Source organism: Panthera pardus, unplaced genomic scaffold (assembly GCF_024362965.1).
Source record: "Panthera pardus isolate Hobbes unplaced genomic scaffold, ASM2436296v1 HiC_scaffold_11, whole genome shotgun sequence".
In the NCBI taxonomy this organism is placed as follows: Eukaryota; Metazoa; Chordata; class Mammalia; order Carnivora; family Felidae; genus Panthera; species Panthera pardus.
In genome coordinates, this window is record NW_026526666.1 from 28,573,135 (window position 1) to 28,589,334 (window position 16,200).

Consider the following 16,200-nt stretch of genomic DNA (forward strand, 5'->3'; position numbering starts at 1 on the left):
CGCAGTCTTTAATTTCGCAGCTCCGACCACCGGAAATTAGCCGCGGGCGGAGGGTACCGGGCAGAGCGTGGGGGAGCATGCGTGGGGAGGGCGCGCCCGCCAGCCTAGCCGGGCGCCCGCGGGACGCGCCGCCAGCGCCCTCTCCGCCGGGGGCTCGACGCTCGCCCACCTTTTCCAAATTTAACCATTACCTAAATCCGAAGGGAAATGAGCAAACCTCTCGGATTGGGTGTCAAGGTATTTTCAGCTTCGTTGGGCGTATTTATCCCGAAGTGTTTCCACAACAAGCTATTTCGGGGCAGAGGGGCAGGTTTCGCTCTGCGGACGCCGCGGCCACTCGCCGCGCTCCAGGCCGGCGGCAGCGTCGGCCGGTGATTCACGGCCTCAACCCGGGGGTGGCCAGCCCAAATAGGCGGCGGGGTGGGGGTGGAGGTGTCCCGGGGCAGAGGGGCGGGGAGGCCTCGTTGGAGCTAGGCGCTCCCACTCCCCGGCGCTCCACTCAATCTGTGTCCTGAATCTGTGACTTCTTCTCGCTGCGGAAGTCTCCCGAGAGCCAATAATGGTTCATTTTCTTTTGAATCATTTCTAGTGCCTGGGTGTTGGGCTCTCCGGGCCTCCCCATCCTCCGCAGCCCCACAGAGCAAAAACGCTGAGGACCTCCTGGGAGGGCGGCTGGAAAGGCCAGGCCCCGGGTCCGCCTCCTAGCCCCTTGCGCAAAGGAGCGCGCCCAGACTGAGGGTTGGGGGGCAGGTCTGAGAGGACTAAGAGAGCTACTCCTTAACGCTCAGGAAGTGAAGCTTGTGGTTTTGGGGGCTGAGCTCGGAAGGAGATTAAAAAAAGAGAGAGAGAGAGAGAGAGAGACAACGCAGTCTCTCCCGAAAGCAACTCAGTTTGAAAACTCGGAGCGCAGTGCCGGTGCCCTGACCCCGCAGGTAGGTCCGCTGCGCCAGTTCTGCGCCTGCCCCCCTGGTGGGGGCGGCCGCGGGGACTAACGCGGCACTGCCACTGCGGGGGCGACCAGAGGGCGCTGCCGGGTTCCCGCCTGCAGCTGGCCACTGTGCGGGAGCCCCGAGAACCCTATCCGCAGGGGATTTGGCGCAGGGGAGCAGGATTCATCCGGGAAGGAAACATCTGGTGGGGAGGCGGTGGCAACTGCGATCAGGAGGCTGCCCCTCCGTGCCTCCACTCCCGCCTTCCCAGGCCCAGACGGTGAAGAGAGGCCCTGGCCCGCGTGCGCTCAGGGGGCCGCCCCGCCCTCCCGCCGCCAGCTGCTGCGCGAGGTCGCCTTCCCACGCGCTCAGCCCTCGTCCCTACTACCCAACCCACTCCATTCTCCCAGGGTCGGGTAGGGCCAACCCGGCATGCGAGAGAGGAGCGGGGCTCCGCCTGGGTGGAGAGGCCGCCTCTGTGCTCGCCTCATCCCGCGCGGTCCCAGCCGGCGCAGGCTCTGCGCCCGCGCTGACAATTCCGCCTGCCTCCCCACCTCCTCCGACCGACCTCGCGCCGACGCAGACCCAAGCCTCAGCAGGGCCCTCAAGACCGTTTCGCCCCATTTTTCCTTTACCTCTGAGTTTCATGGCTGCCTAAGGAATTCGTTTTTGCGTTTGTGGTGTCTATAAGGCCGAAGTGGCGGCTCACGCAGAGGCCCAGGGAAAACTGTGGTAGCAGGACTGCGCCCTAGGGCAGCCCCAGCACCCCCAAGCCTCCTGAAGTCCCGATCCTAGGGGTGGACTCAGACCGTGGCGGGTGGCACCCTCACTCCCAGGGGCCTTCTGGCTCTTAGGACTCCGGAAAGGTCCCTTGGGATTCCGATAGACGTCCCAGACGACTCTTCTCCCAAGCCTGTCCCCACTCCACAGTGGGACGTGGGATGCCCTCTAGGGAACGAGTCCCTGAGAACTCGTTTTCAGCTCGGAGCGCCAACAGGTAGTCTAATTGTCCTGCATCCTGCTCTGAGAGCCGCGTAGCTCCTAGTCTGGCAGCCTAAGACGCGCGAAGGCCAAGGACGAGATCCTTGTCCCCGCCTGTGGTCCCCCAGCACCCTTGTTACTGAACTAGCCTAGACCATGGAGAGCTGCTGTACCCCCAAGAGCCTGCAGCTCCCAGGTGAACGCGGCGCCCATCGCCTTCACTCCGAGAGGAAGGCAAATTTCGAGTTCTCTAGACCTCCTTGCCTGCCTGGTTCCGCCCCCGAGCAGCCCCAAGCGGAGCTGGAGGCTCTGCCCCGCCTCACCGCCGGGCTCAGGTTTCGACCCCGGGATTAGGTGAACTGATTGGGGGTTAATGAGAGCGGCGCGGCGGGCAGCTAGCTCCCTCCCAGGCCCGCGCCTGGACCCCGCGCACTGGCCGTGGCAGCGCACCCTGCACTCTCCGCGTTGTATAATCTGTTGTTTCTCCGCGGACTACAGACGCCGGGCAGTTCACAGCCATCGCGCACAAGTCGGGCTCGACTTCCCCTAGGCAAGGTTTTCGGTGAGCAGAACGAAAAATGCTTTTCCCAGGACTTGGTTTCCGAGGTTAGGTCTCGCCCCAGACCCTGCTTGCCCCCGCCGCACTCGGGTCTCCAGGCCAACCTTTTCCTCGCTTGAGGCACGAGTGAGGAGCGAGGGAGATCACGGGTATGCGAGTTCCACCCGGGGCCGGGGTCAGTCCTCTGCCATCTCCCCTCCCGCCACCTTCCTGTTCCTCTTCTCTTCTGCCTTCCTTCTCCAGCCTCTGCTGCTCTCAGCCCCTCTGCTGCTCTCTCCCAACCTCTGCTCGGCCAGCCTAGTGCGCCCCTCCTCTCCCACCACCCGCCTCCGGTTTGTAGCGGGTTCTTGGAGTGCTTGGCTTGTAGCCCCTTCCTGGTCCCCGATTCCTCGGCCCTGGAGTGATCAGCCCGTCGCTGCTCTACTCCCCAGCCCGAAAACTAGGCCAGGCAGGCAAATGAGTGGTCGAGTTGGGGTAACTGGCCAGTTGGGGACATCGGCTCTCCGGAGAGTTTGACGGAGCGAGTTTTGCTAGGAAAGGGGAGGGGCCAAGGGGTGTGGGCCGAACAGAAGGAAGTGGCCTGAGCCTCAGCCCCAGGACGGGTTTTACCGCTGAGCTGTGGCGGCGGCGGCGGGCTCGCGCCACCTGTCCGAGTGCCACCTGGTGAGCGCGGCGCAGCGGGGCCAAGCCCCTCCTCCCGCAGGCCTCCCTCGCTCCTCCCCGGCTGAAGCTCTCTTTCCACCCGGCTCCCCAGTCCCCGGCCCAGGAGCGTGCGGACCCGCGTTTCCACCGGGTTCTTCTCCTTTCGCAGGTCTCCGCCTGACTGGGGCAGAGCAAGAACTCGAAGTAACAGTGGGCTGACGGCGGCTCCAGGCAGCGGAGTGGGGAGCGCGCCGGACCACCATGCCGCGTTCGTTCCTTGTCAAGAGCAAGAAGGCTCACAGTTACCACCAGCCGCGCTCCCCGGGACCCGACTATTCCCTCCGCCTGGAGAACGTACTGGCGCCAGGCGGAGCAGGTGCGGGGCGCGCGCGGACCGGGAGGGGCTGCTCCCAGGGACGTAGATTGTGCGCCCTGACACACCATCCCCAAAGGAGCCGGGAAGGGCGAACCTAAAGCCTCCTTTGCTGCCTTTTTTGTTTCCAACCGTCCGGGTCCCTTCCGGCCTCGTCGCCTAGGTGCCACGGCCTCTTTGCTCCGGTCCTCGGATCCGGAAGGGTTCCCGGCCAGGTCTGGGAAAAAAAGAGGACGCCCGGGTGCCACGGGTTGGGGAGGCGCCACTTCAGAACCATTGGCCCCATTCAGGGCTCAGCCTGAGCTCCTATCCTGCCTCCTCTCCGCAGACAGCACCTCGAGCGCAGGAGGGGCGAAGACAGAGCCCCGGGGTCGTTTGTCCCCCGACTCACAGATGACTGAGGCCCCTGACAGAGCCTCCGCATCTCCGGGCAGCTGTGAGGGCAGCGTCTGCGACCGGAGCTCAGAGTTTGAGGATTTCTGGAGGCCTCCGTCGCCCTCTGTGTCTCCAGGTAGGAGCCGGTTGGGAGCTCTGGGGCCGGAGCAGCAGGGTTCCCACGGTGAAAAGTAAACTAACTCAGCTTTGGGTTCAGAGATGCTAAATGGATGGCGGAGGGTCTTTCCGACAGGAGAGCGCTTGTTCGTGGGGTAAGGAGCCCGTAGGGGAGGCATCTGGCTTTTCTGGGACTGCGTCAGCCTGTTTGCGGGGTCTGTTGCTTGGATCCGAGGCGGCGGGACCCGGGTTGTTAATCTCTAACGTTCGTTTGGCGGAGATGGTGGGTGAGAGAAAATAAATGAGCCGTCTCGACAGGCAGCAACCTCGACATTTCGTTTTCTGATCAGTTGACTGCTTAGAAAGAGCTAGGATCCCCAAATCCAGACGCTGGAGTCTCAAACGGAAACCTGGGCAGTCTTTAAAAATTCCTCTGGCTCCCGCAAGCATCGGGCCTGGCAGAGCTGGGCGCTAAGCGGGAGGGACGGGTGGGGACGAAAATCTCTGCCCTCCTCTGAGTTTTTGCAGGCGCGGATTGGGGGCCTGTTTGATTTTTCGTTCGGCGGGGTTGGCCGGCCCAGCCTTAGAGACCAGTCGGTTGGCTACATTTCCAGACAGCAATGGAGTTTTGCGCAAAGTTTTGTGCACTTTGGGTGGGAGCGAGTCGTGGGTTCTGATCAGGGAAGGAGAACACACATTAGCTGCATTCTGCCAAGTGCCTGTTATTTCCAGATTGCCTTTACTAGTTTTAAAAGATAGTCCCAACCCCATTCCTCAGTGCGTTGACCTGGTTAAAGCCATGGCTGCAGCGAATGTGTCTGGGAGCCTGCAACCCGATGATTCTTCATGGCTGTGCAGGACACCGCCCTCCAAGACGGGATGCCGCCGCAATCTCTCCGCGGGAATCTTGGGGTCCATCCTCTCATTAAAGCCGCTAGCCTGGAGTGTGCAGTGTGGGAACAGATTTGTAAATCCGTATGCAAATAGGGAAAGGATACATTGGGTGTCTGGTTTTAGCAGAATTCACGTTGGGCAGCGGCACAGAGGCCTCGAATGTGGGAAAGCTATGGCACTGGCAGATGGTGGCTAAACCTTGTCAATTCTTCTCTGAGAAATGTGGAGGTTTTTCACCATCAAGCAATGACAAGAATGAGAATGGGGAGTATTGTGGCAGGCATTTCAAGCTCCAAAGCTTCTCCCGCTGTCCCTTTGCAACTTGCACTGGGTATTGAAGGAATTGTTAGGAATGTTAATACTTCCCCGTTTTTTTCCCAGACAGATGTCTTCGGTAGGCCGGGCTGCATTTTGTTTGTCCTCTCCCTCCTTCCTTATCGATCCCGGAAAGAAAAAAAGACGAGTGGGAATCTGTAGGGGCCGGGAGAGTGCTGGCGCTGGGCGCTGGGCAGTCTGCGCAGGAGCGCTGTCGGGCCCTAAGGGGGGCCGCCTTCTCCTGCTCAGCTCAGCTCAGAGTAGTTATCAGCGCAGACGGCGTGGCGCGCTTGTTTTCGTGGCACCGCGAGTTGCTCCGGTCCCACCAGAAAAGACCCTCCTAACGTCGTGCGTTTCCGCTGCCCTGGCACTAAATTTACCCATCTCCTCGACCTATGCCATTTTAATTATCCGTTTGCTGCCCTGCCGCCTGCAGTGATCCTCGAGGTCCCAGAGACCCGGTCCGCGTTTTACTCTGGGGGCGTCAGGGCACCTACCGCGGCGCCTGGCGCACGGAGTACTCCACCAGTGCTGGGCAGCTGGCAGATGCCGCTGGGCGGCCTCCGCCCCGCCGTCTGAAGCCTGACCGGACGCCCCCTTGTGCCTCCACAGCCTCAGAGAAGTCGGTGTGCCCGTCGCTGGACGAAGCCCAACCCTTCCCCCTGCCCTTCAAGCCATACTCGTGGAGCGGCCTAGCGGGTTCTGACCTGCGGCACTTGGTGCACAGTTACCGGCCGTGCGCGGCCCTGGAGCGCGGCGCGGGCCTGGGCCTCTTCTGCGAGCGCGCCCCGGAGCCAGGCCACCCCGCGGCGCTCTACGGCCCGGAGCGGGCTGCGGGCGGCGCAGGGGCCGGGGCGCCCGGGGGAGGCAGCGCAGGAGGTGGCGTTGCCGGCGGCGCGGGCCTGGGGCTCTACGGCGACTTCGGGCCCCCGGCGGCAGGGCTGTACGAGCGGCCGACGGCGGCGGCCGGCGGGCTGTACTCTGAGCGCGGCCACGGGCTGCACGCGGACAAGGGCGCCGGCGTCAAGGTGGAGTCGGAGCTGCTGTGCACCCGCTTGCTGCTGGGCGGCGACTCCTACAAGTGCATCAAGTGCAGCAAGGTGAGGCTCCCGCGCGCTTGGCTTAGTTGGCCCCACGCCCCCGCCCCTGGCCCGCGCCCCTCGGCCCCTCTCAGCGGCCTTCTCCCCGGCCCCACCCGCCTCAGGTGTTCTCCACGCCGCACGGGCTCGAGGTGCACGTGCGCAGGTCCCACAGCGGCACGAGACCCTTTGCGTGCGAGATGTGCGGCAAGACCTTCGGGCACGCGGTGAGCCTGGAGCAGCACAAAGCCGTGCACTCGCAGGTAAGCGCGGGGCGCGAGGCCGCGCGCGGCCCTGCTCAGGTTCACTTTCGGGGATGTTCCGCTTCTCAGTGCAGTACCGGCCACTCTCCGCTTTGCATCTTTTCCCTTGGACGTCCCCGGACTGCCCTCAGTCTCCTCCACCGAGGCACTCTGCCCGGATGTAGGTGTGTAGGGAAAGGTGGCCGGCTCTGGCTTCCAGGCAGCCCCAAAGTTTGGTGTCACATCATTGTAAGCCTCCAGAGGGTGATCCTGATCATTACTTTGGGTTTGAGGAGGGTTTGTATGCACTCTTGCTGCGGATATATCAGATTTATTAGCTCTGGGTTTTGTTTGTTTGTTTGTTTTTTGCCTCGCTTCTTATCACCAAATGGTTGTCACTTAATCAGCATTGATCCCTCCCAAATGAAAAAAAGGGATGTCAGCTCATTTAGAGTATCCAGCAGCATATTTTTCCTGCTGTTCTTTCATTCATTCCTTTATTAATATTTGTTGTCCAACTTCCAGTTGCTAGGCACGTGAAAATCCTGTAACACATCAGGTCCCAGACAGGATGCCCCCACAGAATTTTTCAGCTTAGCTCAGTGACAGAGAGTAGATAAGCAATTAAGTATACAAGTAACTATGACAAGAGAATGCTCACCTACAGACTTACTAAAAAGAGCAGTGTTCTTCCATCTCTCTCAACACTGGCCAGAGGGGGCAGTGGTCTCAACTGACTGAGGTCTAAGCCTCCTGTTGAGGAGGGTGGAGAAGTGTTTGTAAATGGGTGTCAAAAAAGCAGGGTGGGGATACATTTTTGCCATGGGGTGTGGAGGGTTGTGGGTGAAAAGTGGGTAGAAAAAGTGTTAAAGGGGAAGAGGTTGGGGTGGAGGAGGTAGAGATTGGAAATCAATCCGGGGAGAGAGAATGATGGGGCAGGCTAAGTGGAAGGGGAGCCCGAAGAAAAGGAGAGCCCTGGCTCTGGGGACTTTATGGTTGGGTTAGTGGTGAGGAGGATGGCAGCCTAGATGCCTGCAGTAGGAATGCCACATTTTTCTATCCACAGGAACGAAGCTTTGACTGTAAGATCTGTGGCAAGAGCTTCAAGAGGTCATCTACGCTGTCCACACACTTGCTTATCCATTCAGACACCCGGCCCTACCCTTGTCAGTACTGTGGCAAGAGGTTCCACCAAAAGTCAGACATGAAGAAACACACCTTCATTCACACTGGTAAGCTGAAGGCCCTTGGCTTGTAGAAAAACACCTGGTGAGGGCTGGAGTGGGGGAGCATTGTTCTTCCCACCAATACAATTCACCTTTCCTGTGATATTCTGGCTGCAGAATGAGCGGTACCTTCCAGATTGACTGCAGTTAATCACTGCAGTGTATGCAAGAAAACAAGCAGGCAGATTCTCTTAAGTTTGTTTACAAACAACGTTCTCCCCCAAAGGGGCCTTGATTTGGGGTTGCATCCGAAGAACCACTAAACTGATCAGCCTCAGGCTCTTTATCCTTGCAAAGACTATTTTCCTCCAGCAGTTTAACTGCTGCTCCAACTGCTCAGAGCAGGGTAAGATGTGAAGCTCCAGAGATTGAGGACTTTCTGCAGAGCTCCCACCCAGCCTTTTAGGGGAGGGACTTATGTGTGGCCTCTTGGCTGCATTTTTTTTTTTTTTTTTTTTTTTGCAATCTAAGAGCTTATCCTGATTGAGGAGGGAAAAAACAATGGTAAATATTACTGAGCTGTCTGCTAAGCACTTTTTAAATGCATCGTCTCATTTTATACTCACAAAAACTCTGGGAGGTAGAGACTATTCCATATCTCCATTTTAGAGATGAGGAAAGTGAGGCACAGAAAGATTAGGTAACCTGTCCAGGGCCCCAATAGCAAGTGGCAGGGCCAGGACTTAAATTCAGGTCTGCCTGATTTCAAATATCTATTATCTTGACCACTGTTTACTGTATTTTCAGAGTCATGAAGGTTGGTAGATGTAGAAAACTTCTATTTACTTATTGCTCTTTTCAAAATTTCAGCAAGTTCATGCCATAACAATGATAATTCTTTACCTATTATAATACTTTGTTATTTACAAATTGCTTTCAAATCTAGCCCTTCTTTTGATCCTTACTGCCACCCCATAAAGTAGTCTTGCCATCCTGAAACTCAGGGTGATGCAATGATTTAGCACAGGCCAGGCTAAGAGTAAATCTTGAGGCCATGGAATGCTCTGGCTTCCAATCTTGGACTCTTTCTGCAACATTTTGATTGTGTATAGGTGGCAGTTTTAATGCCAGGTGCAGTCTCTTTAATAGTAAATAATACACTTACAAGGGACCCAGAATTCTGGCTGTTCTATTCTAGAATATGAATACTGATTTAAAACAAATTCCAGTGTGTTCCAAACACTGACCATTGATGTTTATAAATATGTTTGGGCAGTGTAGATGCCCCCATCAGAAAACCCAGAAAAATATCCTATTTTAATCGTGATCCCTTGTCTGAAATTTCCATGTAACTCACTCCTTTTGAGTAAAAGTATTTAAAACACTTACCAAAATGCAACTAGTATCTTGACTGAATGAAACATTAAGTCCTTATCAAACATTTACATCTTAGCTAGAATTTGTTTCTCAGATTTGTTTGACCCTAAAGGGATAGGGTAAGTTTTGATGGGTGCTTCCTTATCAAGGAAATCTGAACCATGAAGACAGAAAGGGGCACAGCAAGAGGGATAGAAGTCTCCTCAAAAACAAACTTCATCTATTGTTGCACTTTTCCAAGACCAAGCCCTGACTATAATGCCATGCTGAAGCTATGTGAAAATGCATGCCATTTACCCAAATGTTAAACAGCACATGGTTTGGGGGGAAAGACCGAACATTTTTTATTTGTTATTTATTAATCTGTGGTGAAGATTTGCTAGGATATAAAGAATCCTTATAAAAAGAAAGTAAAATCAACATAGAAGGATCAGCCATCTTGAGAAATACTTTGTGACCCAAATGTGGATTTTAAAAATACGACTTTGAGAAATGTCTGTGCTTCACATACATTCTATTGTCCTTCAAGAGCAAGAAAGAAGACAGGCTCACTGGTCCACACAAACCAACGCCCACTTGGAAACTCAGATTTGAAAACTTCCTCTGAATAAGAACAGAGTCACATGGTTTGAAGGACAGGCCCCCACCCCCACATCGAACATCTGCTCTGGGAGCTCTCTGCTTCTAAAGTCAGGGGTGCCTTGCCAGGGTGGATTCAGCTGTGAGTCTGGGCACGTGGCCTTTGCTCTGTTTCCGTTTAGCAGGAAACGGTTTGAGGCCTTTTGCTGGGAACCCCCACTCAGAAAGTCTCCCTTTCACCTGGTGCACCCATGACTTCCCAGGACTTGAGTTGCAACACGTCACCCTCCAAGTCACTTAAAGGCCTCAGACTGCGTTGCAGCCAGCTGCTGCTAAGAGCATGTGGGTCACAGTGAGTCCCCTCTAGCTTTATCATAGACTCATACTTCCTCTCCTCCCCTCCTCCATCCCTGCAGGTGAGAAGCCCCACAAATGCCAGGTGTGTGGGAAGGCATTCAGCCAGAGCTCCAACCTCATCACCCACAGCCGCAAGCACACAGGCTTCAAACCCTTTGGCTGTGACCTTTGTGGGAAGGGCTTCCAGAGGAAGGTGGACCTCAGGCGGCACCGGGAGACACAGCATGGGCTCAAATGAGGGCCCTGGCTGGCTGCAAGCAGCAAGCAATTACACAACACTACGGAGGGCAGCCTCCCCACTTGCTATCATTCACTTCCGACATTTCAGGCCCTCGGAGCCAGTCCGAAGATCCCAGCAGGGTGAGCCCCTCCACCTTACTTCCTGGAACTGCAAGAGGGGATAAATTACCTTTACAAAGTTCAGCCCAGAGCGGGAACCAAGTAACTTACTGGGCTGTGAACTTGCCGAATAGGCTCCCCCACACCGGAAGGAAGACTCAAAAGTCAAGAGGGGCTCAGATAAAATCCTGGGCTCTGCAGTTCTCATTCCCAGCCCTGCTCCACAGACAGGAAAACCCTTCAGGTTTCTTCCCTCCTCCTGACCTACCCCAGATACTTGTGTGGAAGAGGAGGAATCACCATTTACAAGGTTGACACGTGCTAATGTTTTTATCTAGAATGAAAAATGAGTGTTACTTTTTTTTTTCTTTCTGGGGAGTCTGTTAACCCCTTTCTATTGGGTGCTGCCTGTAAATCTTGGAAGAATCAATTCTCCCACTTGAAGAATGGTTCAGAAACTGATTTGGGGAAGGAGTTTCATACTTTTGAAATGACAAAATACGCTGTCCAGCCTGTTTCATCTTTTTTTAATTTTTTTTTTTTTAACATTAATCTATTCCCAAGACAGAGACAGAGCATGAATGGGGGAGGGTCAGAGAGAGGGAGACACAGAATCTGAAACAGGCTCCAGGCTCTGAGCTGTCAACACAGAGCCCGACGCGGGGCTCGAACTCACGGACCACGAAATCATGACCTGAGCCAAAGTCGGCTGCCCAACCGACCGAGCCACCCAGGCGCCCCCAGCCTGTTTCAAGAGGGAGCAGAAGAAAAAAAATCACTTGGTGGTGAGAGGAGAGGAGAGTCCTTCCTGCAGGAGGCTTGTGAAGACTTCATCAGAGCAGCACCTCTGGACAACAAACCATCTGTTCACTCAGCAAGTGTTTGTTGACCACAGGCTGCAGGCCTAGGTATCAGGGAGCCAGAGATTAAAGGTATGGTCCTTGCCCCTGCCCTTCAAAAGCTAACAGTTGCACCTCCGAGTGGCTGGGTCTGATTTTTCCCTCCAAAGGAATTCGGAGAAGACAAATAGAATCTTGAACCTTCTTTTCTGACACATTTGGATTTTATCAAGCATAAACAAACAAAAAAGGCTGAACAGATACTTCCAAGATTTGTGTGTATATTCAGTTTTTGATTGTTACACTGATATTTTTAAGATGTCTAAGCTAGCAGGCATGTGAAGTGATCTTCCGTGTGTACTAGAAGGACACAAAGTGGTATTTTTACGTTGATGAGGTTTGTAAATGTTTTTAGATCTTCTGGAGTGCATTTTGTTTGTTAATACATATTTATTAGAGTGATGTTTTAAGTTAATAAAGTATTGAGACTCTTACCTATGGCTTTTCATTTAGGTAGGGAATTTGGAAAAGACTTGTTTTAGTCCATAGTGGGAGTTGGTCCTCAAGAAGCTATAGTGAGGTATTAAAAGTAAAGCAGACAAGCCAATATCCAGAAGAGAGTAAGATCCAATTGCTCTGATTTTCATATGCTTTTCCCTTCTATACCTCAAAAATCCTTCTTTCTTAACAGAAAAACTAGGTATACAAAACTAAGCTCTTGTCTTATAGAGTCCCTGATGGTCCCCATGTACATAGATCCTTCTGAGGACCGCAGGGTTGTTTTTGTTTGTTTGTTTTTTGTGTTTTGTTTTGTTTATAGGTCAGAAGGCTCCCATATGAATAAAGAAATCACAGGCCTTGGGTCCAGAAATTGAGTCTTAGTCACAGCTCTGTCACCAACATGCTGTGTGACGTAGGCAACTCCTTTGGTCTTCCTGATTCCAGTTTCCTTGACCATAAAATGGTGATATGGTTCTGTCATCCTAATCCAACCCTGACTGCTTTGATTCTGTGGAGACTGGAGGGGATAGAAAGTGTATGATATTGGTTAGTTGCCTCACCTACTGCAAGTCTAAATATAAAGATGCATCAGGGGAGAGGTAGTAAAATTGGAATTTGAATTATTTCTGGCTCTATCCCACCTGTGGGAATTTCTTGCATGAATCAGTCCTTAACAAAATGAAACTAGAATAAGGTCCTGGCCTAAATTCCAACTACCTGTGCTCATTCTAACATCTCTCAGCCAAGGTATGCATGGCCTGTGGTGACCACCAGTAGATTGTGCATTTCGATTCAAATCAATTTCACACATACTGATTGAGAGCCTAGTATGTGCCTGGCACTGTTCTAGGTGGTGGGGTACAGCAGTGAGCACAGTGTCCTATGGAGCTTTATTTATTTTGTCACTGCTGAATCTTCAGCTCCCAGAACAGTGCCTGTCACACCAATAGGAGATCAGTAGGTATTTGCTGAGGTAGTAGGTAAATAAGCAGAGAAAATAAAATTCTGCTTAACTCTGACCAGCTCTGCTTTCTAGAGCACAATGGAAAGATAAATTGCTTGAAACTTTAGGAAAACAATTGAACACATAGGACACTCTCTGAGTTGGTGGGTAAGGGGGCAAGACTGCTTTTCTCCAGTCTCTCTAAATCTCAGTCCTTGGCTGTGCTTGGTTGGTTTTCAACACCATGTCTTTCCATGTCAGTTTACTCTCATTCAAAATTTACATTTGTTTATAATGCAGTTGAAGATAATTTTCCAGAACTGATGGTTGAACAGTTACAGCATCCAGAAACCTCTTCCTAGTGTCCTGGGAAACAAAACTCCCAGGGAATAAAGATCACAAAATGTCCTTCGCACAGAATTCACTGTGCATACTGGTTGATTATTTCCAACTGGTTTGAAAAGTAAAGAAGTTGGCGTCAAGAGGTAAGTAGACTGATTGAAATATAGTTATCTGTCCTGTCCTTCTCTGATGACATTTAGAACTCTGGGGCCATTTTCATAATCCTTGTTTTTGCTATAAATGAGAAGTTGTAATTTTGATGTTAACAGTACGCCTTTTTAAGAAAAAAATATATCTTGATATCCTCAGTTCAGAATCAAAACAAATTACTGCGCCTGTTACTGTGTGAAATTTGAAGATTGCAAATATCTCTCTTAATGTTATTACTTGCCTCCATTAAAAATAGATTGTGAATATTCCATGTCACATTATTCATGAGGCAGGCTCTATGCCTTTTGTCTGCTGGAGTAACAGTAGAAAGGGTAACAAGAGACACCAGAGCACACCTTTGTTTCTTTCACTAAATTTTTAATAACGCCTCCAGCTAGCCAGTTGGTGAAGCTCAGCTCTTGCATAAAAGTGGAAAAGCACAGCTATCTCAGAGAAGACCAACTCTTTCACTAGCGAATTTCAGGTTGCGTTCGTCTACACCAGAGATGATTAAATTACCTATCAAGTGTGCCTAGCTATCAGGATTCAGGCCACCTAAAAGGTGAATTTCATCTGATTGATTTGAGACACGAATGGAACAATTGAGTTTTAAAAGCCCCACCTTAATTAAAGGCATAGCAAAGTATCTCTCCCAGACGAATTCTTGACTGCCATTGCCCTTGAAAATTGGGTGGCAATAGTGATTTGACCCACATCATTTTGTTGTGTGCCTGTTTTATAACCTGGTCGTTTAACAGAAAGAAAAGAATTTAGAGGAAGGCCTAAAAGGATGTGACTTTGTATTGTACACTTCTAGAGAACTATTTGTTTAAATCTCTGCTGCTATATTATTTTTACAGTAAAAAGTTTTTTTAAAAAGGTTTTATTTTAGCAACATTCCATTTGTTAAATTAAAAAACTTTTTAATAAAAAAGTTAAGTGTCACCCCAAACCCTTCTAGCTTGGAAGGTTATGCGTAGTTTATTTTCAGTGTTGCTTTCCAATCTTTACCCACGTGTGTGTATATTTATATTTTTATATTTTTAACCCTGTGATCAGGGGAATTTACAATTTATGTCTAGATAGCTCATATTTACTTGTAATATGGACACATAAAACTGAAATATTTATATTTTACAATGAGAATTTTGACAATTTTTATGGTTAAGTTTTATTGAAATTTTAGTATTTATCAGGATTTCATCAGTAATTAAGATCCTGAAGTTTTACTTTGAAGTTATTCACTTTTTAATTTTTTTAATGTTTATTTATTTTTATTTATTTTTGGGACAGAGAGAGACAGACAATGAACGGGGGAGGGGCAGAGAGAGAGGGAGACACAGAATCCAAAGCGGATTCCAGGCTCTGAACTGTCAGCACAGAGCCCGATGCGGGGCAGGAACTCACAAGCCATGAGATCATGACCTGAGCCAAAGTGGGACACTTAACTGACTGAGCCACCAGGCACCCCAAAGTTATTCACTTTTTAAATAAAGCATTAAAAAAAAATTTTTTTTAACATTTATTTATTTTTGAGACAGAGAGAGAAAGAGCATGAACAGGGGAGGGGCAGAGAGAGAGGGAGACACAGAATCTGAAACAGGATCCAGGCTCCGAGCTGTCAGCACAGAGCCTGACGCGGGGCTTGAACTCACGGACCGTGAGATCATGACCTGAGCTGAAGTCGGACGCTTAACTGACTGAGCCACCCAGGCGCCCCTAAATAAAGCATTTTAACATATGGGAAATTATAAATAATATAATAAACATAATTCTGCCATATTTACTTTGGGTTTTATTTTTAAAATAAAATATTACAGACATGGTTGAATATCCTCTGGAATATATTCCTCCTTAACACCATTCCCTTTCTTCTCTCCTCAGAGGCATCCAGTTTACCAAAGTTGGTACATATCATTGCCATGACTATTTTTATACCTTTATTTATATATATTACCATAAACTATATGTAATACTACTTAGCATGTTTTAACTTAATATAAATGGTATCATAGTGTATGTATCCTTCTGCACCTTACTTTTTTTTTTTCTCTATATTTTATTTTTGAGATTTGTCCATTTGGTACATGCAGTATTCTTCATTTCTTTAAATGCTGCATAAAGAATTCTGGTGTATGAATACTTGGTGATTATTTTTATATTCTCCTGTTGGGAGAGTTTTAGTTATTTCCAATTTTCTCTCTTAACAGATAATTCTGAAGCAAACAATCTTTCACATATCTCCTTGTGAGCGAGATTCTTTAGGGTATATTCCTGGGAGAGTGGAAATGATGGATATTACCAAGTTACTCTCCAAAGTGGTTATACCAATTTACATTCCCACCAACAGTGTAGGAAAATTCCTGTTTCTCCGCACCTTACCAACAGTTGATCTTGTCAGACTTTAAAAATGTTTGCCAATCGGATGGATGTGAAGTGTTATTGTAATTTGCATTTCCTGATTCTTAGTGAGGTTGAGCATCCTTTCATAAGTTTATTGGTCTGACAGGTTTCCTTTCCTGTGAGATGCCTTTTCATGTTCTTTGTCCATTTTTGGTTGGGTTGTTTGCTTTATATCAATTTATATTTTAAAATATATTCTAAATAGTCATTGTTCCGTTAAATGTGTTGCCCACATGTCCCAGTCTATAGCTTGCCTTTTTGTTTTGGTGGAAGGGAGGATTTGCTTGTTTTTTGTGTTAATGTACTCAAATATATCAGTCTTTGGTTTGTGTTTTATGCTTTTTATATCCTAATTCAGAAATTCTTCCCTGATTGGTGTTCATAAGCTCATTCCCTATGTTTTCTAAAAACATTAAAATATTTACTTATAAAATTAGCTTTTTTTCTTTATTTTTAAAATTTAAATTCAAATTAGTTAACATATAGTGTAATAATGATTTCAGGGATAGAATTTAGTGATTCATCACTTACACATGACACCCACTGTTCATCCCAACAAATGCCCTCTTTAATGCCCATCATCCATTTAGCCCACCTCCCCATCCCCCTCCCCTCCAGCAACCCTCAGTTTGTTCTCTGTATTTAAGAGTCTCTTATGGTTTGTCTCCCTCTCTGATAACATTAGCTTTTTAATCTAC

General features: G+C 50.1%; 1 protein-coding gene across 4 annotated transcripts; it reads left to right on the forward strand.

Annotated features, from left to right (window-relative positions):
• Positions 1 to 792: 792 nt before the first annotated feature.
• On the forward strand, positions 793 to 11,657 carry GFI1 (growth factor independent 1 transcriptional repressor). Of its 4 annotated transcripts, XM_019437964.2 has the most exons (8): positions 873 to 932; positions 2,409 to 2,472; positions 3,281 to 3,487; positions 3,813 to 3,995; positions 5,798 to 6,285; positions 6,390 to 6,527; positions 7,573 to 7,738; positions 10,045 to 11,657. In XM_019437964.2, exons 3-8 carry the CDS (start codon positions 3,373 to 3,375, stop codon positions 10,221 to 10,223), a joined length of 1,269 nt encoding a protein of 422 aa, XP_019293509.2. In that variant the 5' UTR covers positions 873 to 932; positions 2,409 to 2,472; positions 3,281 to 3,372; the 3' UTR covers positions 10,224 to 11,657. The 4 variants fall into 4 exon arrangements, with proteins under 4 accessions (XP_019293506.2, XP_019293509.2, XP_019293508.2 ...); XM_019437961.2 differs by lacking the exon at positions 2,409 to 2,472 and having other exon boundaries at positions 793 to 932; XM_019437963.2 differs by lacking the exon at positions 873 to 932 and having other exon boundaries at positions 953 to 2,472.
• The last annotated feature ends 4,543 nt before the right edge of the window (positions 11,658 to 16,200 follow it).

Coding starts and splice junctions, on each gene's coding strand:
- GFI1 (XM_019437961.2), top strand. CDS start 3,373: ATGCCGCGTTCGTTCCTTGTCAAGAGCAAGAAGGCTCACAGTTACCAC. Junction 3,996..5,797: donor GTCGCCCTCTGTGTCTCCAG/GTAGGAGCCGGT, acceptor GTGCCTCCACAG/CCTCAGAGAAGTCGGTGTGC. Junction 6,528..7,572: donor ACAAAGCCGTGCACTCGCAG/GTAAGCGCGGGG, acceptor TTCTATCCACAG/GAACGAAGCTTTGACTGTAA.